Raw genomic sequence first — 26,286 nt, forward strand, 5'->3', positions numbered from 1 at the left:
AGATCCGCCTGCCTCTGCCTCCCGAGTACTGGGATTAAAGGCGTGCGCCACCATCGCCCGGCTTTTGTATTTGCTTTTGACGACGCAAAATTAATAGCATATTTGCAAAATGAAAATTTTAATTTTTATAAAGTTTACACAATTATTTTAACCTCTAGAATCTTTGCCTAGGTGATTTATCATTTATTTATTTATTTTGCTTTTTTTTTTTTTTCCCTCAAGACAAAGTCTCTGTAGGTGGAGTTTCTCTATGTCCTGGCAACTGCCCCACAAATAACCATACAGGGCCTTAGTATTAATTATAAATGTATGGCTGATAGCTTAGGCTTGTTACTAACTAGCTCTTATAACTTAAACTAACTCATTTCTGTTAATCTCTGTGCTGCCTGAGGCTCATTTACTTCATCTATGAACTTCCCATATTGCTTCTTCCATGTCTGGTTTGCAACTCCTCAGACTCTGCCCTTTTTCTTCCCAGCGTTCTCTCTGTCCTGAAAATCATACCTAGCTATCGGCCAATCCGCTTTTTTATTAACAATGAGAGTAACACATTTTCACAGTGTACAGGATTATTTCACAGCTGGTCTCACTATGTAGCCCTGACTGGCCCAAAACTTGCTATGCGGACCATGCTGGCTTTGAACTCACACAAATCTGCTTGCCTCTGCCTCGTAAGTTCTGAGACTGAAGGGATGTGTCACCATGCCAGGCTTTATCATTTCGTTTTGATACAGGGTCTTATAGTGTTGTATGATACTATTCCTGTGGATGTGAACAAACATTTACTCACTCCAGATAGAGAACTGATGAAAAATCAAAGCAATACGCACTAAAGTCTAATTTTATGGACCAGTGAATTTATTGGGTTTACAGGAATATGCATGACTGACTCAGAGACAGCTGAAAGCCCACCACAGCATGGGTGATGACTCCAGAAAGTTGGAACCCTTGAGCTTTGGGCACCATATGGGAAATCTCTCCTTAGCAGTCCTTACTGTTGGTTTTAGTCTTAGGGTTGGGGAGGAGGGTGTATGTAGTAAGTTTCAGGGACTTTCTGAGACTTGTGAATTATTTATTTCCTGTGCCTTAAAGAAATCACTTTAGAACTTCCTGAATCTTAATCCCCTCCATGATGGACTGTTTGAATTGGGAAGAAATTGCTATACAACACAAGTAGCTCAGGCTGGCCTTGAACTTCTGGTCTTTTGTCCACAAGTGTTTGGATTAAAGGCATATACCACCACACCTAGCTCATTATTTCTACTCTAATGGTTTTTCATTATAAATTTGAACAAAATAGCCTTGTTTTTTAAATTGTTATTTTATATCACTTTGAATTGGATTGGAAAAATATTTATAAATAAACAGAAAGCATTGTTTGGAGGTAGATAAGCTCTGCTAAAATTTGTTTCTATTTTTAGCACATTCAGAAATTATGTCCCTCTCATCCCTATTTTAAAATAACTGTTATCAGAGGAAATAGTCGTAGAAATATTCTTGCCTTTACTGAGACGTTAGAGACCGATAGAAAGCCAAGACTAGAGCTGATGACTTCAGAGACATCAGAGAGAGAGAGCATAAAAGCCCATTTCTCATAGTTGAGATGCTTGTGCATCTGCAGTCCCGCTACTCAGGGGGGACAAATAGTGAGACGGGAGGAATGCGCGAACTGGGAGTTCATGAGCACGTCAGTCACCTATGTAGAGTAGGCTCTTCTAAGAATGAATGTATCTGGACATGGTGGTGCATGCCTACACTCTAACCATTGTGAGGCTAAGGCAGGAGACTTATAAATTTTTAGGCCAGCTTGGGCTACATGGTGAGCTCCTGACTCAGAAAAAAGAAGAACAAAACAAGGTACTAGAAAACAGTAACTAATACTCTGAAATTAATTTTCACTAGTCTTGAATTCTTTGAAACCTGATTTTATTTGGTAGGTAAACTACCTTAAGTTGCTACATGAGGCGCTTGTAAGTGGAATAGTGAGCACAAATGTTTGGGGAAGATTAAAAGTGTCCTGGAGAATGCTTGGAGTGTGCTTGCTCCTCTTAAATTTAGGGTGGGTCTTCCAGATTCAAGTAAATCTCTCATAGGACTGCCCAGATGCTTGCTTCTTAGTTCATTCCAGATCCACTGAAGTTGACAACTAAGATTAGCCATCAAAAGGACAACATACTTACTTTTTATCACGGTTAAAGATAATTTTTATTCATTTTTCTCTTCCAGAATTTCTTTAATATTGCTTATTACTTTTTGCGTAGGCAAGTTCAATTATTTTACTAGTTTGTATTTGCTGTACTTTAACATAAGAAGCTCTTCACGTGGCCTTCATATTTCATACTTCACAATATATTGACTCATTATTTGATTTCATTCTTTATTTTGCTTATATTGATTTTTAGAAAATTTTACAACTTCTTCCAGAAAGAATTCATCAGCGATGGCAATTTCATAGTATTGGTAAGTAATATAAATATATATTTCACATCTGAAATAAATTATACAATGGCTTATCAGTTATTTTTTTAATGAGTTCATGGTTGTTTTACTGAAAACAGACTATAAGAGGCTAGCGACATGGCTCAGTAGGTAAAGTGCTTGCTGGCCAGCACCCAGGTCTAAAAAGTCAAGGGTGGCAACCAAAGGTGGCCACATTCATACCAGTAACCCCAGTGCCATGGTAGAGACAGACACTGAGCCTCTCTGACCTACCAGTCTAGCTAAAACCACAGATTCCAGGTTCAGTAAGTGACCCTGTCTTAAAACATGAGGTGGAAAGCACCAATATTAATCTCTGGCCTCCACTTTTCACACACATACACATGTGTGCATGTACATACATGAATTTAGGGGTGAGCCAGGTGTAGTGCCACAGGTTTCTAATCCCAGCTACTTAGGATGCCAAAGCCCGAGGATCACAAATTTAGGGCCTGCTTGGGCAAGCAAAACCCCATCTAAAAATGAAAGAGTGAAGAATGAGCTGGGTATATAATTCAGTGGTGGAGTGCTTGCCTAGAATATGTAAGCTTCTAGATTTCATCCTCAGTACTATAGAGAAGAAAATACACAGGCAGACTGGGGATCTAAGACTAAAATTTAAATGAAGGGCCAATGGTCAGTGGTAGATCTCATGGTTTGCATGTGAGGCACTGGTTCAGTTTCCTGTAAACACATACAAAGGAGGGGAAAAAGATGAGTTGAGGAAGAGGAGAGAGAGGAGAATGTGTGTGCGTGTGTGTGTGTGTGTATACACACATATATTGACTTGGCACACAATACTGTGTTTTTTATCTACCTCTTTACTCTGAATGCATTAGCAATGATGATGAATTATTTTTAAAAATAGAAGCAGGCTTCAACTCAAGATAAATATCTTTGTGAATCAGAAATAGGAGAGAAATGCAATGCAAAAAAGGGAGAATCTATGAAGCTTTGTCTTCTGGCTTTTCTGTTTGTTTTCTGTGGTGGGGTCTCTCACATTATAGTCCAGATTGTCCTAGAGCTTGTCATGTAGCATGAGCTGCTCCTCAGCTGTGCACAACTGCTCAGCAGTCCTCCTGCTTCAGCCTTTGATTACTGAAGTAATTTTGGGATAAATTCTCACTATGTAGTCCAGACAAGCCTTGAATCCATGATCCTCTTGCCTCTGCCTCCCATGTGTTGGGATTACAGGCATATGCTCCATGTATGACAGCCCCAAATTTGAAAACAAAGCAGGGGGACTGGAGTTAAGCTTAGTGTTGCTTGAAGGATCAAAATATGGCTGTCTAGTTCATGAAACAAAAGCTGAAAAGAAGAAAGAAAGAGTATGTTGTAGATTACTGTGGAGTCCAAGTAGGAGAAAACAGACTTTCTGTTTTTCAAGAAACAAGCTAAAATAATGAAGTCAGGTTTTGCTACATTCAAATTATAACCACAGGGATTTTGAGCTGTTATTATAAGACTTATTTCCAACCCCCTTGGTTAAAAAAGGGATCAGCAAGTAAGTAGTCAGTGCTTCTTCACTGTCTGCCTTGGTTGCTGGAGATTTTCATGCCCTTTGTCATAGGGAGTAAATGGCCTTATGTCTACATTGTTGAGCCAGAACGCAACTGATTATATTTTCTTAGAAATTTTTGTATGTTTGTATTTGGAAAGAGAGTCACAGTGTCTAGAGAGATGGCTCAGTGGCTAAGTGTGCTTGCTGCTCTTACAGAGGGCCTGAATTCAGTTCCCAGCGTCCACCTCAGATAGTTTACAGCTGTGCCTCCAGCTCCAGGGAATCTGTCACCCTTTTCTGGCCTCCCGGGGCACCTGCACTCACATGCACACATTCCTGTTTAGACACAAACATATACACATAACTAAAAATAAAAATGAATTTTTAAAAATCTTGTGTATATGTGTATGTGCTTTCTTGTCTCTATATGCACCACATGCATGCAAGTGCCATGGAGGCTGGAAGAAGGCAGCAGATCTATAGAACTAACGCTAAGGATGGTAATGAGCAACCCACCTGAAGGGGGCTCAGAGAACTGAAGAGAGGAATGAGTGTTCTTAACCACTGAGCCATCGTCCAATTCCCAAAATAAAATTTGAAAAGAAAGGAAAATCAGAGGTTTATTTAGGCCTCAATTTCTTGGTTAGTCGTGCAAATAGAAGCTTTTTCAAATTATCCCAGGAAAATAAAGGAATATTAGACAGAGATGGGGGAATATTGATATAATGAATAAAATCACAATCTTAGATAAAATGAACTTTAAGGATTGGTCTGGGGCTTTAGCTCAACAATAGGATGTATGCCTAGCATACAAGTAGGCATGGGTTAGAGCGCAGAACTGCCCTCCCCAAATTAAAAATTATTTTTGCATTACAGCATACTATATTCAAAAGACAAGCTTTAAAAGGTGTCCAAATATTTTAATATACATTACACAAAAGATATTACCAGTGAGCACATAACAAAGTGCTCAAAAGAATAGTGAACTTTTATTTGAACTTCCTTATCATGAAACTGTTCTTGAAGATTGTCTTTGTTTGATGATTGTCTTTGTAAAACTTTTTTTTGAGACATTTGAACTTTTAATGTATTTCTTTATCCATTTCTATATAATGTTGAACTTTTAATGTTGTATTTATTTATTGGTATTTTTTTTAGAGGCAGGGTTTCTCTGTGTATTCTTGGCTGTATCCTGGAACTAGCTTTATAGACCAGGCTGGTCTTGAACTCAAGAAATTCTCCTGCCTCTGCCTTCTGAGTGCTGAGATTAAAGGTGCTCCACCCCTGCCCAGCTTACAGAGATCCTTAGATATTTCTTGAGGACTGCGGCCTTTAATCACCAAAAGATCTTTATGTTACCTAGTTGTCATAATTAATCGTATTCCAAAAATGTATATAACTTGTGAAAATTCATAAATGGTGATTTTCTTTGTCATTCAGATGATTCCTACAAGCTCTTGGCTTTATGAATTATTAATGAAAGAAAATGTAACTGTAGTTGATTTAAAAAATAACTTCATTAAGATATACAATTTGCATAGATAAAATTTATTCTTTGAAGTGAAATTCAATATTTTTAGAAAATAGTCCTCATAGTCCAGTTTTAGGATATGTCTATCCCCCTCACATAGTTTTTGAAGCCATTTGTCAAAATGCCAGCCTCAACTATGTTGTAAACTCCAGGCCAGCCTTGCCAAAATCCAAAATTAAAAAAAAAATAAAACACCTCACAAGGTTTTTTTGTTGTTGTTATTTTTGTTTGTCTATTGTTTTGTTTTCTTGTTTTTCTGAGACAAGGTTTCTCTGTATAACAGTCCTAGCTGTCTTGGAACTCTGTCAACCAGGCTGGCCTTGAACTTACAGAGATCCTTCTGCCTCTGCCTGCCTCCCGAGTGCTGGGAATAAAAGCAAACACCAATTCCTGCCACCTCATAAGTTTTTGAAAGAAGTATTTGGTTTATCTTTGTAGTACTAAAGTCAAGGATTTCTTTATAAAAAGAAAATACACCTAAAATATAAGTGTTAGTCATAGGGAAATTAATACACACATAAACACAAATATGCAGACACTTGCTTTTTGCTGTTTTAGATACAGTCTCACAAAGCCTAGGCTGCCCTCTTACTTGATCTGCAGCTGAGACTGGTCTTGAACTCCTAATTCTTCTATTTCTACCTACCTAGTGTTGGGACTAAAGCCATGAACCTGGTCTAAACTTTAAGACATTTGCTGTATGTGAAAGAATACTCCTCCCCCAACAAAAACATAACTTACTGGTCTGAGAAAAGATAGCTCCAGTTTATAGAGCTGGCAGAAAATTAGTAGGACACACACACACAAACACACACACATAGAACTGTTAATATTAAACAAAAGCAAAAACTTGAGGACTGGAGAGATGAACCAGTGGATGAGAAGATGTGCTGCTGTTCTGGAGGATCCGGGTTCAATTTTCCAGCACCCACAGCAAGCAACTCACTCCAAGGGAATACTGATGTCCTCTTCTGGCTGCCAACAGCACCTGCACACGTGGCATTTGTTCACACAGACACAAACACATGTAAATAAAAACAATACAGATCTTTAAATTACAAAGGTTTGTCCACTTGAAAATTATAAAAGAACATAATAAACAATTGAATAAAATTTGAATGGACAGACAAAAGGACATTTATTGTCACCAGAAAACATCAAATGGAAACATAAAAACTTAACACTAATTAATTATCAAATGTTGGAGTCTGTCTTTGGGTCATGCTGCCATCACATACCAGAGCAGTGTCACATACTGCTTGGTATTGTTAATTTTCATTATATTGTAAAATTTCTTAACATTTGGTAAAGCTGAAAGTGAGTGATTTTACTGCAGTTTATATGTCTAAGAAAAGTCATATTGTAACAGTCATGAATAACTATAACATTTGTTATAGTAGTCTTGATAGTGGCAGAAAATTGAAAGTAAGCCAGATGTCTTTGTATAAATTAGATACATTTTTAATATATTTACATAATGATAAACTTTAAAGTAGTTAAACATGATTTATCTAGAATTACATAGACCAGTGTAGATAAATTTGAAAAATTAATACTAGATATAAGAAGAAATAACTTATAAATGAGTTACTGTATATGATACCCTTTATATAAGGTTTTAAGTGATTGATGCCAAGAAATGAATAGGTTTATAAGTAAGTAGTAATATAAAAATATTTTTGTAAGTGATAATTCCAAAACATATGTAATGCTTTTCTCTAGAGAAGAAAGGAAGAAAATGATTTAAGCTTCAATGTGCCATTGTATGGTTAAGTAAAACAAAGATAAATGTTTAAATAATAACCAACATAATATTGTATTTGGATTTGTTCATAGTGAATATTTGTTTCTGGATGTTACTGTAATGAAAATAATTATTAGGAAATAGTGAAATTAATGAATGTTCTTTGGTTAATTAAAACCTTTTTACAGTAGTTTTTTATTAGTGGCAAAATTTTCTTTATATTTTCAGCATAAATACGAGGTGGATAGATTGTTGTGTTAAGCAAAATTTTAGGATCAAATTTTGTCAATAAAGTAAACATGTTTAACTGTGTTGAAAGGTGACTTTTTTATATGCCCCTCTGATCTCAGTTTTGATCAAAGGGTTTACCAAAGTCACCAAGAACAATTTAGAGATTGCCAAGGACTTGTTTAAAAGTGTTTTCAAGTCTGACCGAGAACTCTGACATTTATAAATATATAAGAAGATAAGAATATTTAAAATCATGTTTTTTCTTTTCAGGTTTGATTTTAAAGAAACTACTCCACACAGGAAACTCCTTAAAGGTATAATATAATTATACTTATTTTCTATGACAAAAAACCCTGAGTAAAAGGGCTGGGGTGACTCAGAGTGTTTGCTAAATATATGCAGGGCCCTGAGTTGGTCCCCAGAACTGCATAAAGTAGGTGTGATAACGCCCTCCTGGAACCCCAGCACTGAATAGCTGGAAGCAGGAGGATTTCAAAATAGTGGGAGTTGTAGAGATGTCCTGGGTGTATCTGTTTTTACTCTCCATCCTGTCTTTTTCTTTCTCCAACAAAATAGCATTCTAAAAATTGTTTTAAGGAGCAAGAAAGTATGTCCATTAAGAAATACTGTATTTCATTTTATTTTATTTTAGATCAGACGGGAAGGTGTTCGTCTCTTCTTGCTATGGTTGCAAGCTCTTCAGGATAACTGCAGCAAAGAACAACTCTGGATGTTTTCATGCTTGATCCCTGGGTTTTCAGCACCACAATCTGAATATGGACCTCGAACTTTAGATAATCTTATTAATCCTCCACTCAACCTTCAAGAAAGTAAGATTGATGAGATGTTATCTGTCAGCATGTTTTCTGTAGAATTTCTTTTTTAAAAACGTGTTCATTTATATGCATTTTGTGTAGTATGCAGTATGTGTAGTATTTTGGTGCACAAATGTTTGTAGTATATGTACATGTGTGCAAGTGTACTTGCCCATGATGGCCATGTGGAGGTCAGGCATTGACAGCTGGATATCGTCCTCAGTTGCTTCTCCGTACTGAGTCTGAAATTCACCGTTCCAACTGTACTCCCTAGCGGTAATCCCCCACCCCTGCAGTCTACTTGCTTTTGCCCCATGGTATTGGGGTTACAGGTCTTCAAGGCCATATCAATCTTTTTTTAGTGTAGGTGCTGGTGATCTGATCTCAGGTCCTCATATTTGTTGAGTAGGCTATTTACTCACTGACATCTCTGCAGCCCTCTGTATAGTTTTTGTTTTTAATGTCAAATGTCTGTACAGTTATGGTACATGGTATTTCGAGGCAGTGTTTATAAGGTAAATTGGAATTACTCTAGCTTGGTGAGGCCTGCAGGTTAAGAGAACTGTTGGAACCGTACTTTGCTACTTAGTTTCCAAGATACACACTCCATGCTATAGGCCTATGTAGACAATGTATGTGTGTAGCTCTCTTTGCATGAATGGTCAGGGTTAGTCAGAGGGAACAGACGTTCATAAGTTATTGTGGGCAGGAGAATTTACTGTGGTTTCATGGAAGGAAGTAGCAAGTCAGTAAGGGCAAGTGAAAATCAGCTAGTGTAATAATTTAAGTGGGTTTTCATACAAAAAGGTGGTCCCTAGTCTAATCTTTGGCCCTAAAGTGATCAAGGCAGGAAAATAATACCCTTGACTCAAGAGTATAGAGGACTGTATGGGGGCGTGGTCTTTAGACCGAGTGGTTTGTATCTGAGAGTCATCATTAGCAGGTTAGTCAATCACTATCTCTAGGAATTAACCAGTCCCGGTAAGGACATTATCTCTGGTAGCCAAGTCCTAGATATCAGAGCATCTGAACCATATTAGGGTTAATATAGACCTCTTCACATCATGTTTTGCTGTGTTTTTTTGAGATACAGTTTCATATATTTCAGGCTGGCCTTAAATTCCCTATGTAGTAAAAGATGACCTTAAAAACAAGATTCTCCTGCGGGGAGGTATTGGATACTACTCCTGGTTTTAATTTATAATTTCTATTCTTGTGTATTGTTTTGTATGCGGGAATTAGCTTATGTGTACATAGAAACAGAAGTGTGCTTTTCTTTGTGCAGTGACTATAAACTGCTGCATGTAAAATTTTATAAATCAAAAGTTGCTTTTTTATTTTAAATTTAATTTGTGACTTTAAAAGTGTTATTTAACTTCTGTTTTTTTCACTAGTGAGTCTTTGTCCTTTTTAGCCCTAAGATTTTCTGATGTTATTTTTTCTTTACATTTTAGTTTTTTTCCTTTTAGTATTCTACTTAAATATCAAAGGTTTTTTTTGTTGTTGTTGTTAAACATATTCTTCTTGTACTAGTAAGCATTTGTGATAAATGTTGCTGTGTTAGTTGACTAGGGCTGCATAACAAACTACCACAGACTAAGTGGCTTCAGGCAGAAGTACATTTCCTGGATGTTGGAGCTCACAGTAGATGCTGATAGGTCCACTTTCTGGTGAGCCTTTTCTCAGCTTACATATAGCACCCTCTCACTGTGTGCTTGCATGATCTTTTCCTTAGTGCATTTGCATGTTTGTGCACACAGAGAAAACCCTCTGATGTTTCTTCACTCCCTATATCCAGTTTCATACATTTAGGATTGAACCCTAATAGCCTCAGTATAACCTTACACGCTCTCTGTTTAAATACAATCACATTGAGGGTTCATGTTCCAGCAAATGAATTTTGGGAGTACACAGTTTAGTCCATAACTTGTACTCAATTGGATGTTACATATTATTGTAATATATATTTCTAAAAATTACAGGTTTTTATAGCAAAGCAAACTGTACTTGTAGCATAAAATTTTAGAAACAAAACCAAGTTTGCATAAAAATCTATAAATATACCAGCTTAAACAGACCACTTACATCTGCTTATTTACATACACGTCATTCTGAAGTCTTCAACCAATGTTCCTTGAACATTTTTTCTTTTGGATCACTGCTGTCCATCCCATCTGTAGGTTTCCTTTTGTCTCTATTTTTAGATCTAGCTTTCATTTTTTTTCATTAGTTTCAAATGCATTTTGACCAACTATTTTGCATTCTCTTTCTGAGAACAAAATTAGAGCTTTCCTTTAATTTTTTGTGTGTATGTATGTGTGTCTACTTGTCTGTGTACCATTTGCACATAGGTGTCCACAGAGCCCAGAAAGAGGTCTCAGATCTTTTGGACTTGGAGTGTCCAGTGGTTTTTGAGCCACCTGATATAGGTTCTGGGAACTAAACCTGGGGCAAACAAGAACAGTACACACTCTACAGTGCTGAGCCCTCTTTCAATCCCAAGGATAGAAGTTTAGCTGTTTACAGAGCTACCTGTCCGTTCCTCTATAGCTGCTTAGAAGTTGTTGGGTCTTAAATGGGGGCTTATAGCTTTGTAAAATAAAACACTGGTACTACTCTGTGAGGACAGGGTGCAAATATTAAAAGGTTGTTCTTTTAAATAGTAAGTTTTTAAAATGGGTGTAGAAATGACATACTGTGTATTATTTTAGAATTGAAAAATACCTTTGTTGTGGGCTTACTAACTTGGGCAGTATAACCAGTTACTGATTGTTCTGTTTGGGAAATTTGAGAACATTTTGCTAACTGTGGGTTTAATTAATTAATTAATATTTATTTATTTGTTATTTATTTTTGCAACAGCATTCATTATAGTGAATTAATATCTGAAAAGTAAAACACAGATTTCTCACATATAATCAGAATGCTAACTTTATGTAGTAATGTTTCTCATCGTATTGTGGCAACCTGTAATTGACACTCCCAATGTGAATCTTCTCCAGTGAGGCCCTTGCATCCTCAATCACTACACACCTGCTCATCCCTGTTCAATTTCCTCTCAATCATGGATTCACAAAAAGCCAGTTTTCAAGTTTACAATGATTATAGATTGCCAGGTTATACTCAGATATATTTCAACATAAAATATTCAGAAAAATTTAAGAGCAGTTTTCATTGCTTAATTATTTTGTTAAATTTTATTTGGTCATATTTTTGTAGAATGTATAATGCAGTTTGTCTTATGATTATACAATTTTTTTTGTCTTTGGATAGCTCAAGTAACTATAGAGGAAGTCACCCCTCTTGTTCCCCCGCAGTCAGGAGATAAAGGACAAGAAGACCTCACAAGCTATTTTCTTGAAGCACTTTTAAAATATATAGTAATTCAGGTATGTTACCATCTTTCTCCTGCATGGGCACATGGCCTTTTCTCTGTGCTTACTCGCATGCACACCCAGAACCTCCTGGTGTTCTTTCTCTTCTTTTTTCTCCTTATGAAAAGATACTCTCCATTCTGCTGAATAATTTTCCAGTCTTTTATCATTACTTTGTTATAGTAGATATTTGCTTATTTTCTTGAATAGTGACACAATTTTTAATTTTGAAGATATATGTTACTGACATTTCCTCAAATGAAAATCATTAGTTGATTATGAAACTCAGAGAACCTGTGATAAAGCACCATGCACAGAAAGACAAAGAGTCTGAGCTTACAGTTGAGGAGGGGCAGGGCAACAGGAGCGGAGGCTGAGAGGACACAAGTCAGAGATGTGTATGGAGTAGGTTCTTTTATGTGTGTGTGCATGTGTGCATGTACATGCACACCTGTGTGTGGAGGCTAGAGATTGCCATCAACTGTCTTCCACCTTTCTTTTTGATACAGGATCTGTTATTCTGTCAGTGAACCTCATTAGTTCAGCCAAACTGGCTGACCACTGAGCTTCGGGATCTATTTACCTGCCCCTCTGTCCTGCCATAGATGCAAGCCACAGTGCAGTTTTTCCTTGGGAACCTAACATCCATGTTCAGATCCTCATGCTTCCAGGCACTTCACCTCCTGAGCCACCTTCCCAGCCCCATGAAGTAGAGTCTTCCGTTTATGTTTTGAGACAGGGTCTTACTATGTATCTCTGGCCAAGCTGGAACTTGCCGTGTAGCTCTGGGTGACCCAGTACTCAGAGATCTGCCTGCCTCTGCTTCTTGAGTGCTGGGTTTGCAGGTGTGTACTATCACCCTGCTGTGAAGTAGATCATAGATGTGTGTGAGCTTCTTACACAAGTAGTCAGACGTACTTTCTGATCCTGCCAGTATTACCAGCACTTCTGATGCTTAAGTGAAATATGAACAGCTGCTTGATTTAGGATCAATCTCTCAAGATGTAACAAGAGGGTGACTGACAGGGTAGGAATCAGGGGAAACTAATTTACATTTAAACACTTAAACAATAAGTATTTCTCATCTCTAGTTGTGAAATATGCGTGTTCTAGTTGATGAAAATACCTTTTCACATACTTTTACTATTTATAATTATTCACATGCAAAAGTTCTTTTACCCGAGAAACAAATATTATGTTGTTAATGTGGATCCTGAGCAAGATTAGCAGAGTTTTAATTCTGATTATATTTTTTTAGTTGTTAGTGACTTTATTATTTTTTTTTATTTATTTTTATTTTTTTTTATTATTAAAAATTTCTGCCTCCTCCCCACCTCCCATTTCCCTCCTGCCCCCCCCCCTCCTCACCCCCTCCTGATCCACTCCAAAGAGCAGTCAGGGTTCCCTGCCCTGTGGGAAGTCCAAGGTCCTCCCCCCTCCATCCAGGTCTAGGAAGGTGAGCATCCAACAGGCTAGTCTCCCATAAAGCCAGTACATGCAGTAGGATCAAAATTCAGTGCCATTGTCCTTGGCTTCTCATCAGCCCTCATTGTCTGCCATGTTCAGAGAGTCCGGTTTGATCCCATGCTTTTTCAGTCCCAGTCCAGCTGGCCTTGGTGAGCTCCAATTAGACCAGCCCCACTGTCTCAGTGGGTGGGCGCACCCCTCGCGGTCCTGACTTCCTTGCTCATGTTCTCCCTCCTACTGCTTTTCATTTGGACCTTGGGAGCTCAGTCCATTGCTCCAATGCAGTCTCTGTCTCTATCCCCATCTGTCGCCAGACGAAGGTTCTATGGTGATATGCAAGATATTCATCAGTATGGCTATAGGATAGGGCCATTCAGGCTCCCTTTCCTCAGCTGCCCAAGAAACTAGCTGACAACGTCTTCTTGGACACCTGGGAACCCCTCTAGAGTCAAGTCTCTTGTCAACCCTAAAATGGCTCCCTAGTGTGACTTTTGTTAAATTACCTAACCATTCTACATTTAGGTTTCCTCATTTATAGAATACCGTCTGTTCTATTTAAACGTTCAGTAGTGCAAAGTTCTAAGATTCAAGGGGCACAACACACAGGATGTGTTCTGTAATTACGGGCACTTGTTACTCTCATCATTATTTTTTGTTTTTGAAAAGTTTATGCATCATATGAGTTTTTAAAACTGCCTTATAGGTTAATTGAGATGTAATTGCTTATACAGTTAATTTTGACATTGGGTTTTATCATTTGCTGGATCTTTCTTTTCGTCTTTTCTTTTTCTCCCCCCTCCCTCCCTTCCTTTTGTAGCCTCATACTAGTTTGAAACTACCTACATAGCCTTTCCTAGGCTGGTATCAAATCATAATCTTCCTGATTCAGCCTCTGGAATGCTGAAGTCGTAGGCCCGTCACGATTTATTGAATCTTGTTTTATGACACCATCACATATTCAGCCTTTGGAGTTTTCTTGATCCTTTGACTTTTACATTCTCTCCATCTATTCTGCTGTGATGTTCTGTAAGCCTTGGGTGGGATGTATTTTGACCCGTCCATGGCTGGGCATTCACAGTCACTTCTTATTAGCCCTTTGACTAGTTTCTTTACTAACTGTTACGGCAAGAAAAAGCTTTTCTGACCATGATTCAGAGTAAAACAAATCTGTGTATGTAAGCATTAATATTTAGAAAACATTTTGACTGCATAACCATTTAGCAAAACATCACCATGGGTTCCCTACTAGGGCCTATGAGCTTTCCAGTCAAGGGATTTTGACCAGGTTTATAGTACTAGACATGAGCTCCCTCCTGTGAAGCAGGCCTTTAATCCACTAATAATTGTTTACCTCCATAACATCACGTCTGTTCTTACATCAGTAGGCATAACTGTCCTGGCAGCTCAACATTGTAACATTCAGGGTCCAGTCTTACATAAGACCACCAGAGTCTTCTCCCACTCCTCACAACAATCTTCATAATATCTTCCAGAAATATGTTAGCTAACCAACAGGAGAAAGTTTTCTGGTGAGTTTGAGACTGATTTCTCTATGACCTTTAACCAAAGTGGGTGGCGTTTTCAGCAATAGGGTCTTTCTGTTGTTGGAAGTTTCTGTCTCGCCTGGTTCTGTAGCCGTTCAGTCCCAAAGAAACACACAGAGGCCTACATTAATTATAAACTGGTTGGCCTATTAGTACAGGCTTCTTATTAACTCTTATATCTTAAATTAACCCATAATTCTTGTCTGTGTTAGCCACATGGCTTGGTACCTTTTATCAGTGAGGCATGCACCTGGGTGACTGCTGCAGACTGGATCTTTCCTCTTCCCAGAATTCTCCTGTTCTGGTTGTCCCGCCTGTACTTCCTGTGTGGCTACTGACCAATTAGTGTTTTATTAAACCAAAACAAGTTTCACATCTTTACAGGGTACAAGACCATTGTCTCACAATATCTTTCCATTTTGTTTTTTTAGATTTTGTCATACAGAAATACCACAGTTACTTTATAATGTTGGCGGTCATTTGGGCATTGAACTCAGATGATTGGGATTGTGTGGAAAGACATCCAGAGAGTCACTTTGCCTGCCCTGTTTTCTTTTGAAGAAGAGATACCTTTTAATTTGACAAAGTATAAGAAATCAAGCCTTTTATTTTTTCCTTTTATGAACCAGATTTTTGATGCTGCTCTCAAGGAGAAAAAAGATCTTGCTAGGATAAATGGCACACTCCTTTAATTCCAGCAGTGGGAATAGCAACAGGTGGCTCTCTTAAGAGTTGTATGCCAGTGTGTTCTAAATTGTAAGTTCCAGGCCAGCCAAGGCTATATAGCAAGACCCCATCCCCACCCCATACTCTAAGGAATAAAAGAAAAAAAATCTTTTTCTACTTCAGTGTCAAAAAGATATTTTTCTAATTTTTTAGTCTTATAATTTAATGATTATTTTTGAGATCTCTGAGTCTTTTTGAGTGAATTCATGTACATCTGTAGTGTAGATCTTGATGTTTTTATTAAGGTGGTATCTACCAGGCTTTTCAAATGTGATAATACTATTAATACTATTTTTCCTTTTTATCAGTCAATATTTGGGGGAAAGACATTCTAATTATGTAACATCTTCAAAATTTTACTCATAGTTTAAGTATCTATTTAAGGCTTTTGGCTGGATTTTTTTTTTCCCTTGAGACAGAGTTTTTCTCTCTGTAACAGCCCTGGCTGTTCCAGAACTCTCTTTGTAGACCAGGCTGGCCTTGAACTCACAGTGATCCATCTGCCTCTGCCTCCCCAGTGCTGGAATTAAAGGCATGATGGTTGCCAACTAGTAATTGTTTGAGTGTGGCTTATTGAATTGTCATGGACATGCAGTCTAGCTGTCACATGGAACATGCAGTGTAGTGGGATGTTCTTAAGGACTGTCCTGCTGTTGTTACATGCAGTTTTGAAGTATTTTAATTTCCTCTTGTAAAATAAAATCTCAAGCCTGTTAAGACTCTTATTCCAGTGTCACTCCATGTTCTGCTCTAGGAAAACACTAATATTTTTGCTTATCTTAACATTTCAAATAAATGAATTCATTTGGTGAAGTCAAAATGTATTCACACAATGTATTCTTTTTTGAACTGCTTCTTTTACAAATTAGCAAATGCTTTACAAATTCATTCATGTTTTAGCATAATTAGTTGTTTCTTTTTATTATGTGTATATGCCAAGTGTGTATCTGTTGGGATATTTGAATATTTCCTCTTTTTAGCCAACATTGTAAAATAATCCTTTTACAGAGTGAAAGGTGATTAGTCTGTGTTGATTTTATTCAGCATGTGTGTGGTAGCTTGTCGTAATGCCAATAGAAAGCTTATGAGATATGTTATGTCATTTTAGCTTTTTAAAACACCTCGGCAATTTAATACAACCAGAGTCTCAGATTACAAATGAAACCCAAGGATGTAAGGCTAAACGTGGCATACCCACAAAAAAAAAAAAAAAGAAGAGAAAAGAAAAATAATCCTGTCATGGCCTCTACATTCATGTAGGCCAGGAATTATCTGCAAAGGTTTTCTCCCTTCCCTACTTATTTTCCATTGTCTGTAATAATATTCTTTTAAAAATTTGTTGCATTTTTATTTATTTCATTGGAGGGAAGCAAGGGGTGCCCATGATGCAAATGTGGAGGTCAGAGAACAGGATTGTTTTCTTCACCATGTGTGTCCTAGAGGATTGAACATAGGTTTCCAGGCTTGGTGGCAGTACCTTTACCCACTGAGCCATCTTGCTCTTCCTCAGTATAATTTTTTTCGCCCTCGTAGATCCTTTTTTTCAGTTATTAAATTTGTTTGTTTTGAATCAGAGTCTGTCAATGTAGTCCTGACTATCTTGGAACTCCTGTGTAGATCAGGCTGGCCTTGAACTCGTAGTATTTCACTTGCCTCTGCATCTTGAGTGCTGTGATTAAAAGTGCTCCAGTATAATTCTTTACTGTTACAGTTTTGTCTTTTACTTTCCTTTGCTATCTCTGGAGACTCCTGCTTGAAATCTAGTATCTAGGTACTTGGATTGCTCATTGCTATCAATACTGAGTGTTGCTATTTCTGCATCCTCTTAAAGACTAAAGTCAAAGAATAAATATGTATACACACATCTATCCCCTTTGGTCCATCTTTTCCTTTGTGACAAACTTGTCTCATACTCTCAATATAGTATTTAGTTAGCCTTCTTAAAAGTGATCATATTTACCCAAATACCATTTCCATGCATTGCAGGCATTCTCCTTAATTTGTCTGGGCTCCAATAATTTACCTTGGGCCTTTGCAGACTCCTTTCTTAGGTATCTTTCTCATTTTACTGGAAGTTCAAAATGGAGTATTATTACTCTGTGTCTTCCTACTCCTCTACTTTACATTGCATGAACAATCTCTAGACATCTCAGTCTCAAAGTCTCCACTGAGCTGCTGCCTTTCATGTATAACCTGCTTCCTGTTCTTGGTTTTTGGTATCTGCACTTGCCTACTACCACTGTGAATGCACACACACATAATCCTGGCCATATATACCTCTGTTGTTGATCACAGTTATCCAGGAAGAGGTAGAGAGGAAAGAGCATTACTGTATTTGTCATTAATACAGCCAAACAAGTCATTTTCACAATTTTGCAATATACAATTTAGTGTAAGAATTTAAAAAGCATATGTAATACAGTTTTATATAGACCAATTTTAAAGGGTGGATTATAATTAAAGCACATTATATGTGTATGTATGAAAATTGTGTAGTGAAACCACTTTGTATGTTAATAAAATGAAGAATAACATTTGCAATATATTATGATGTTCATAGTCTAAAAGGTTCAATATATTATAACCTCTATAAGCTTGTTTATAACAGCTAAACTATATTCAAGAGATTCTGTATTGGAATGATTCTAACAATATCATTTATTTTTAGGTAAAAAGTTTAGAATGGAAGAACAAAGAAAACCAAGAAAGGGGATTTTCATTTTTGTTTTCACATTTTAAGAAGTTTTACTTGCCTTATATTTTCCCAAACATCTGCAAGGAGAATAGTTTATATCATCCTGTACTTGGTAGGTATAATTCTGAATTTTATAAAAGAACACACATAAGAATAGAATGTCAGTGTAAAGTTGGTATTTACTTACAGAAAACTGACCATTTGTATTGATTCTTTACCCAGATTCATAATGAAAGTGCATTTGTGGCAACAAATTTTTACTGAGAATGGAAAGGTTTCAATAAAAGTTTACTCTCTGGATCTCATCCATTGGAGTTAGCAGTAGATTAAATTGAATTCTCATGTTTTTATGATCATGGGTGTGTGTGTGTGTACTTTTTTCTTTTCTTTTTTAAATTTTGATCAGAATTGGTAAGCTGCCTAAGTTGGTCTGGAACTTGATACATAGCCCAATATCTCAGACCCAGACTGGTCCCAGGTTTGTGATCTTCCTATCTCAGCCTCCTGAGTGCTGGGATTACAGGTATGTGCCATCATGCCCAACTTTAAAATTTATATTGTGAATTTGTTTTCCTACGATTTCTCAAGGGTTCAGCAAACAATCAAATTGTAGAAATTGTTAAATTGTTTATTTTTGTAATTTCTTGTCCAATTTTTTGTGGTTTTGCCAAGTGACCTGTTGGAGCCTTGCATTAGAGTCTTGTGTACAAATCTTGATAGTCCTGGGCAATCTGTATATGAGAGGAAGAGATAAGTCTATATGTAGAAAATTTATTTTGAAGAAGGATGTGGCAAATTCAGGCAACTAGCAGACTCAGGTATTACCATCATGACCATCTCATAAGGTTTCTCTGTGTAACAGATCAGGCTGTCCTGGAACTTGCTCTGTAGACTAGGGTGGCCTTGAACTCAGAGATCCACCTGCCTCTGCTTTGTGAGTGCTGGGATTGATGGTATTTTGGAAAAGTCATACTTTTATATATTAGTCTAATATATGGTTCATTCTTCTAGGTTCTTAACTAGCATCTCACATTATAAAATGATTATTTTTTAATTAACACTTCTAAAACCAGTGTAGTGTCAGAATATCTCCTAAGAGCTTAAAAATGTAGGCTTAGCTAAGAGTAATTGCATTTTTCATTTTATGTTTTGCTTTCTATTTTTCACATAGATATCCCACAGATCAGACCAAAGCCTCATTACGTGATGATAAAGAAGGATGCTGAAACCAATGAAGCAATATATTGTACAAAAGAGCCTTTCATCCAAGCTCGGGTTATTGTCATTCGTTGGCTGGTTTCTTTCTGGCTTGAGCCAAAACCACATTCAGGACCTAATATTCCTGGGATGGAAGGTGAAGTTTTGCCAAAGAATATTCAGGTAATATACAAATAAAGCAAGGCTGTTAAAGTTAGAAATGGCTTCCAGAATTCATCTGCCTTAGTTATACAGCATGTTTAGAATACATGCTAGAGACTAAATCTATCTCATAACTCAACTTTAACCATTATTATTGTAGAAATAGTATTAGCTGGGTTGTGGTGACACATTCCTTTAATCCTAGCACTTGGGAGGCAGAGGCGGGCAGGTCTCTGAGTTGGAGTTCAGCCTGTTCTACAGAGCGAGTTCTAGGACAGCCAGGGATAAACAGAGAAACCCTGTTCCAAAAATGGAAAAAAAAAAGGAGAAAAAAATTAGTATTAATTTCTTAATGGAAAATAAAGTTTGTATAATAAATACCTAAAATTCTTTTTTAAAAAGTTAAGAAAGCCTGGGGGATATAGATGGTAATTTTAGTCCTGTATTACCACAGAAGTTTAATAGAAAATAGTCTCCTTTATTCATAGAGTATAGGTTTGGAGATCCCTTGGATCCCTGAAGTTGCAGATAGTACTGAACCTTTGTGTGATGTTTTTCCCTATTCAGGGTATGGTAAGTTTAATTTAACTCTGATTCTCATGCTTTCATAACCATCAGTTTACCTACTGATTTATCTTCCAACCTCATTCTTTTTACATTCTAAGCAGTCAAAGAATACAGATTTGAAATCTGGCCCAAATGCTTCCATTTTCAACAGACACTGAGTCTAAAAATATAAATGAATGTTACATAACTATACAGTGGAGAAACTAGGATTTTAAATTATGGGTTTTTTTTTAATTCAACAATATTTCATCCTTACACTTCTTTTTCAGGTTCTCTTTTCCCCTAATATTGTGCTTTCCCCAGCATGTGTGTAGGTGTGTGTGTGTGTGTGTGTGTGTTTACTGAGTGATGCCATTTATTTGAATCTAATGTTGGCACAGACTTAAGTGTCAAATCCTTATTTCTTTTTATGAATTTAAACAATTTTACTGAAAATAAATTATATTTTGATTTCATTTTTCGTTTTTCCTGCTTCCTCTCAGATCATTCCCATTTCCCTATCCACCCAACTATATATTCTTTACCCTATATCTTTAATACAAACAAACCCAAAACAACAACAAAAGCAAGAACCACACACACCTACAAAATGAAAATAAAAACAAGCAGAAGACCAATAAAATAAAAAAATTCAAACAAAGCAAAATGAGGCAAAAAGTCTACAAAAATACCATTGAGTTTATTTTGATTGGCCAATTCCTCCGGGCCATGGAGCCCCCCTGAGGTGTGACTAATACAGCCAGTGAGATTTCCTTAGCTAGCGGGTATCAGCTGCAGAAAGCTTCATGGTAAAGGTGGGATCCCATGTCCACTTCAGCCTCGCAGTGCTGGGATTCCATCTGGCTTTAATCTGTGCAAGTCTTATATATGCTTTCACAGTCTCTGTGAGTTCATATGTGCATCAGTCCTGTTCTGTATGGAAAATAAGGTTTCCTTGTTGTCATCTGTCCCCTTTGGCTCTTACAATCGTTCTGCCTTTTCTTCCAAATAGATCCCTGAGCTTTGAGAGGCAGGTTTGATGAAGAAATCCCATTTAGAATGGAGTGCTCCAAATTCTCTCATTCTCTGTACATTGTTCAGTTGCTGTCTCAGTGTTAGCCCCCATTTTTTAGTTTGCATTTTACTGGTAAGAGGGCTACCATTTATTTCTTTAAGTGTTTTTCAACCATTTGTGATTCATCTTTTGGGAACTCTGCTTAGTTCTGTATCTCACTTTTAATTGTGTTGTTGTTGTGTTTTTGTTTAATTTTTTTTAGTTCTTTATATATATTTAGATACCAACCTTCTATCATATGTTTTCCCATTCTGTAGGCTGCTACTTTGCTGAAATGATAGTGTGTTTTGCTGTACACAAGCTTTTTAGCTTCCTGAGGTTTCATTGAGTAGTTGTTGATCTTATTGTTATCAATGTCCTGTTCCGAAAGTAATTTCCTGTGCCAATGAACTTGAACCTTTCCAGCAATTTTTCTTTTATCACATTCAAGGTGTCTGTGCTTATGTTGATATCATTGATCCATCTGGAGTTGAGTTTTGTACAGCCTGATAAATAATTGTTCTATTTGAATTCTTCTTGACTAGAAACATTTGTTGAAGATGTGATCTTTTCTCCAATGTCTATTTTTGACTTCTTTGTCAAAAACCAAGTATCCATAGGTGTGTGGACTTATGTCTGGGTCTTCAATTCAATTCCATTGATCAGTGTGTGTTTTTATGCCAATAACATGCTGGTTTTCTTAATGTAGCTCTGTCGTACAACTTGAACTTTGGGATAATGAACTTCTATCAGTTCTTTTGTTTGCATGATTGTTTTGGTACCCTGAATTTTTTTGTCTTTCCATATCAAGTTTTAATTTCTGTGAAGAATTGTGTTGAGCTTTTTGGGGGATTGCATTGAATTTGTAGATACTTTTAATAAGATGGCTGTTTTCACAGTAATCCTATGGGTCCATGAGCATGGGAAGTCTTCCTATCTTCTGATGTCTTCAGTGTCTTTTTTTTTTACTTTTTAATTCTTTTATTTATTTTTTTGCTTTATTAAATTATTATTATTAAAAATTTCCACCTCCTCCCCTCCTCCCATTTCCCTCCTCCTCCCTCCAATCCCCCTCCCCCTCCCTCTCCAGTCCAAAGAGCGGTCAGGGTTCCCTCTCTGTGGGAAGTCCAAGGTCCTCCCCCCTTCATCCAGGTCTAGGAAGGTGAGCATCCAAACAGACTAGGCTCCACCAAAGCCAGTACATGCAGTAGGATCAAAACCCAGTGTCATTGTTCTTGGCTTCTCAGTCAGCCCTCATTGTCCACCATATTCAGAGTCCGGTTTGATCCCATGCTTTTTCAGTCCCAGTCCAGCTGGCCTTGGTGAGCTCCCAATAGATCAGCAACACCGTCTCAGTTTGTGGGTGCCCCCCTCATGGTCTTGACTTCCTTGCTCATGTTCTCCCTCCTTCTGTTCCTCATTTGGACCTTGGGAGCTCAGTCCATTGCTCCAATGTGGGTCTCTGTTTCTATCTTCATCCATCCACCAGATGAAGGTTCTTTGGTGATATGCAAGATATTCATTAGTATGGCTATAGGATAGGGCCATTTCAGGCTCTCTCTCCTCAGCTGGCCAAGGACCTAGTTGGGGACATCTCTCTGGACCCCTGGGAATCCCTCTAGAGTCAAGGCTCTTGCCACCCCTACAATGGCTCCCTTAATTAAGATATATACTTCCCTGCTCCTATATCCATCCTTCCATTATCCCAACCATCCCATTCCCCCAAGCTCTCCCCATCCTCCCCTTTTCACTTGTCTCTCCCCATAGCCCCTTTCCCACATCTCACCCCACCCCCCAGTTCCCAATTTTTGCCCAGCAATCTTGTCTACTTCCAATATCCAGGAGGATGACTATATGTTTTTCTTTGGGTTCACCTTCTTATTTAGCTTCTCTAGGATCGCGAATTACAGGCTCAATGTCCTATATTTATGGCTAAAAACCAATTATGAGTGAGTACATACCATATTCATTTTTGGGTTCTGGGTTACCTCACTCAGGATAGTGTTTTCTATTTCCATCCATTTGCATACAAAATTCAAGAAGTTATTGTTTTTTACCGCTGAGTAGTACTCTAATATGTATATATTCCACACTTTCTTCATCTATTCTTCCATGGAAGGGCATCTAGGTTGTTTCCATGTTCTGGCTATTACAAATAATGCTGCTATGAACATAGTTGAACAAATACTTTTGTAGTATGATAGGGCATCTCTTGGGTATATTCCCAAGAGTGGTATTGCTGGGTCCTGGGGGTAGGTTGATCACAAATTTCCTGAGAAACCGCCACACTGCTTTCCAATTAAAAAATGGGGCACTGAACTGAACAGAGAATTCTCAACAGAAAAAGTTCAAATGGCCAAAAAACATTAATAAGGTCATGCTCAACCTCCTTAGTGATCAGGGAAATGCAAATCAAAACAACTTTGAGATACCATCTTACACCTGTCAGAATGGCTAAAATCAAAAACACCAATGATAGCCTTTGCTGGAGAGGATGTGGAGTAAGGGGTACCCTCATCCATTGCTGGTGGGAATGCAAACTTGTGCAACCACTTTGGAAAGAATTGCCATTTTTTACTATGTTGATTCTACCCATCCAAGAGCATGAGAGATCCTTCCATTTTCTGGTGTCCTCTTCAGTTTCTTTCTTCAAAGACTTAACGTTTTTGTCAAATAGATCTTTCATTTCCTTGGTTAGAGTTACCCCAAGATACTTTATGCTATTTGTGGCTATTGTAAAAGTTGAAGTTTCTCTGAATTCCCTCTCTGCTTCTTTATCCTTTGTGTATAGGAGGGCTGCTGATTTTTTTTTGAGTTGATCTTGTAACGTGCCACATCACTGAAGTTACTTATCAGCTCTAGGAGTTCTTTGGTAGAGCATGGGAAGTCTTCCTATCTTCTGATGTCTTTAGTGTCTTAACGCTTTTATTATAGAAGTCTTTCACTTGCTTGTTTAGAGTTATTACAATATATATTTTTGAGACTATTGTAAAGGTACTGTTCCCTGTTTTCATTTATATATAAGAAGACTACTAATTTTTGTGTGTTAATTTTGTATCCTGCTATTTTGCTTAAGTGTTTAGCAGCTGTATAAGTCTCCTGGTGGAGTTCTTTGGGTCTTTTATATATAGAAATCATATCATCTACAAATAAAAATACTTGAATTTCTCCCTTTCCTATTTGTATCCCCTTGATCTCCTTCAGTTGTTTTATTGCTCTAGCTAAAACTTTAAGTACTATATGAATTGGTATAGAGAGTTGGCATTCTTGTCGTGTTCCTGATTTTAGTGGAAGTGCTTTGGTATTGTCTCCATTTAGGTTGACTTTGGCTGTGGGCTTACTGTAAATTGCCTTTATTATGTTGAGGTATATTCTTTGTATCCCTAGTCTCTCCAGAACTTTTATCATGAAGTAATGTTGGATTTTGTCAAAGGCCTTTTCTAATGGGATGATCACATAGTTTTGTCTTTTAGTCTGTTTTTGTGCTGAATTATGTTTGTTTATTTATTTATATATGTGGAGCCATCCCTGCATTTCTGGTAAGAAACCAGTTTGATCAGGTTAATCGTGGTCTCCAGGCTTGATGAGTATTCTGTTATTATAATGAATAGCATTTTCTCAAAATTCCGAAGATTTTCTCTTAATTTTATTTCTTTGTTTTCTGTCATGAATCTTTCTTCCTCCTCTCTGTATTGTCAGTACTACTACGTGTACTATGGTACTACCCCTGTAGTGCAGCGCCTGCACTAGGAGAGACAGTTCATGAGTCTCGGGCAAGGGCCTGAAGATTTAAACACACACACATATAGAGACAGAGACATGGGTCACTGTTGAAACAAAAATACCCCCATTATTGTTTTCAGGGGCAGCTTTTATAGTGCTCTGGCCGCGCCCCAGCTGTCAGGATCTTTCAGCTGCAGACCCATCAGAAACCACTCCCCTGCTATCAGGGTCTCCTGCTCAGAGCAGAGGGAAACAGTTGTTTACAGGAAATTCAGGGTCTTTGTGGTCTGCAGTCCCCACACTCTTCTTGTTCTGCTTCAGGAAAGATTAAATACTTAGCATTGTGAAATAAATAGCCTGGTGCTGTTTTCTTGTCAGTTATTTACTCGTTCTTAAAGACCTCAGCTTCCTCTCTGTGACTGTGTGTTGAAAGTTTTTTCATGTGGGTTTAATTGATGACTTAATTGAATTACCTCAGTTTAATTAAGGGTATGTAGATGATTTGTTATTACACATTTTGAGTTTTTCCTCTGTCACTTAGGTATTATCTGCATTTCTGCTTAATTTTTCAGCATGGATTGTAATTGTTTATCTGGCTTTTAACAGTGTTGGATGTGGCCTTGGGGTATGCTAGTATTTACTAAAAGCAAAACATTGAGTTGAGTGATAATGATATCTTTCATTGTTGTTTTCATTTTAGAGAGCAGCTGCTAGTTTGGTATCCAGAGAAGAAAACAAAAATGATAATGTTGATAAAGCAGACAAAACTACCGAGCCAGAGCAGTCTCATTCCAATACAAGCACGCTCACGGAGCGAGAGCCTAGCTCTTCTAGTCTCTGCAGCATTGACGAAGAGCATCTCACGGACATCGAGATTGTTCGCAGAGTGTTTTCATCCAAAAGAAGCAATGTAAACTTTGTCACAGAGATATTTCGTCAGGTAAAATACATGGGAACAGTTTCAGATTATAATGAAAATTATGTCATTATTACTGAATATATTGATGTTTAGCTATTTTAAAATGATTCTATAAAGATTTTAAAAGTTAATTTTAAGTTTCTTAAATTTATTTGAAAATCCTTTACCTTTCTCCTTCTATTTTTTGCTTGTTGTTTTCTTCCCGTAGAGAAACAGAGATTTGTGCGTGCAGAACACATGCTCTACTGGAGTTGCACCCTCACCGTTCCTTTCTTTTTCCTCCCCTTCATATTCCCTAAATTATCCAAAGAGTTCGTAATTATTCACTGTGCGTCTTAGGGTTTCTGTTGCTGTGATAAGTCCACTTAATGTACGATTTCATTTAATGCAGATGTTCCTGGTTGTTTTCTGTCAGATGACTTGTCAGTAGACGAGAGGAGGATATTGAAGTCACCCACTACTATAGTGTTGGGGTTAATGCGTGCCTTTACATCTAGTAGCATTTGAGGAAATGGGTGTGCCTGTGCTTGTAACACATATGTAAAGAATTACAATGTTTTCTTGATAGTTAATTTCCTC

The 26,286-nt window shown here is 37.4% G+C and overlaps 1 protein-coding gene across 5 annotated transcripts in view; it reads left to right on the forward strand.

Annotated features, from left to right (window-relative positions):
- Ralgapa1 (Ral GTPase activating protein catalytic subunit alpha 1) overlaps positions 1–26,286 on the forward strand; it is a 198,586-nt gene that overhangs the window by 30,129 nt on the left and 142,171 nt on the right. For all 5 annotated transcript variants that reach the window (XM_050138855.1, XM_050138852.1, XM_050138853.1 and 2 more), the window contains exons 4-10: positions 2,403–2,460; positions 7,756–7,799; positions 8,138–8,315; positions 11,574–11,689; positions 18,080–18,218; positions 19,278–19,486; positions 25,489–25,728. In XM_050138855.1, coding sequence (XP_049994812.1) covers positions 2,403–2,460; positions 7,756–7,799; positions 8,138–8,315; positions 11,574–11,689; positions 18,080–18,218; positions 19,278–19,486; positions 25,489–25,728 — 984 coding nt within the window. The remainder of the gene's footprint in view (positions 1–2,402; positions 2,461–7,755; positions 7,800–8,137; positions 8,316–11,573; positions 11,690–18,079; positions 18,219–19,277; positions 19,487–25,488; positions 25,729–26,286) is intronic.

The sequence above is a fragment of the Alexandromys fortis genome, unplaced genomic scaffold (assembly GCF_014885135.2).
Source record: "Alexandromys fortis isolate MF-2015 unplaced genomic scaffold, M_Fortis_MF-2015_v1.1 scaffold_35, whole genome shotgun sequence".
Lineage (NCBI taxonomy): Eukaryota > Metazoa > Chordata > Mammalia > Rodentia > Cricetidae > Alexandromys > Alexandromys fortis.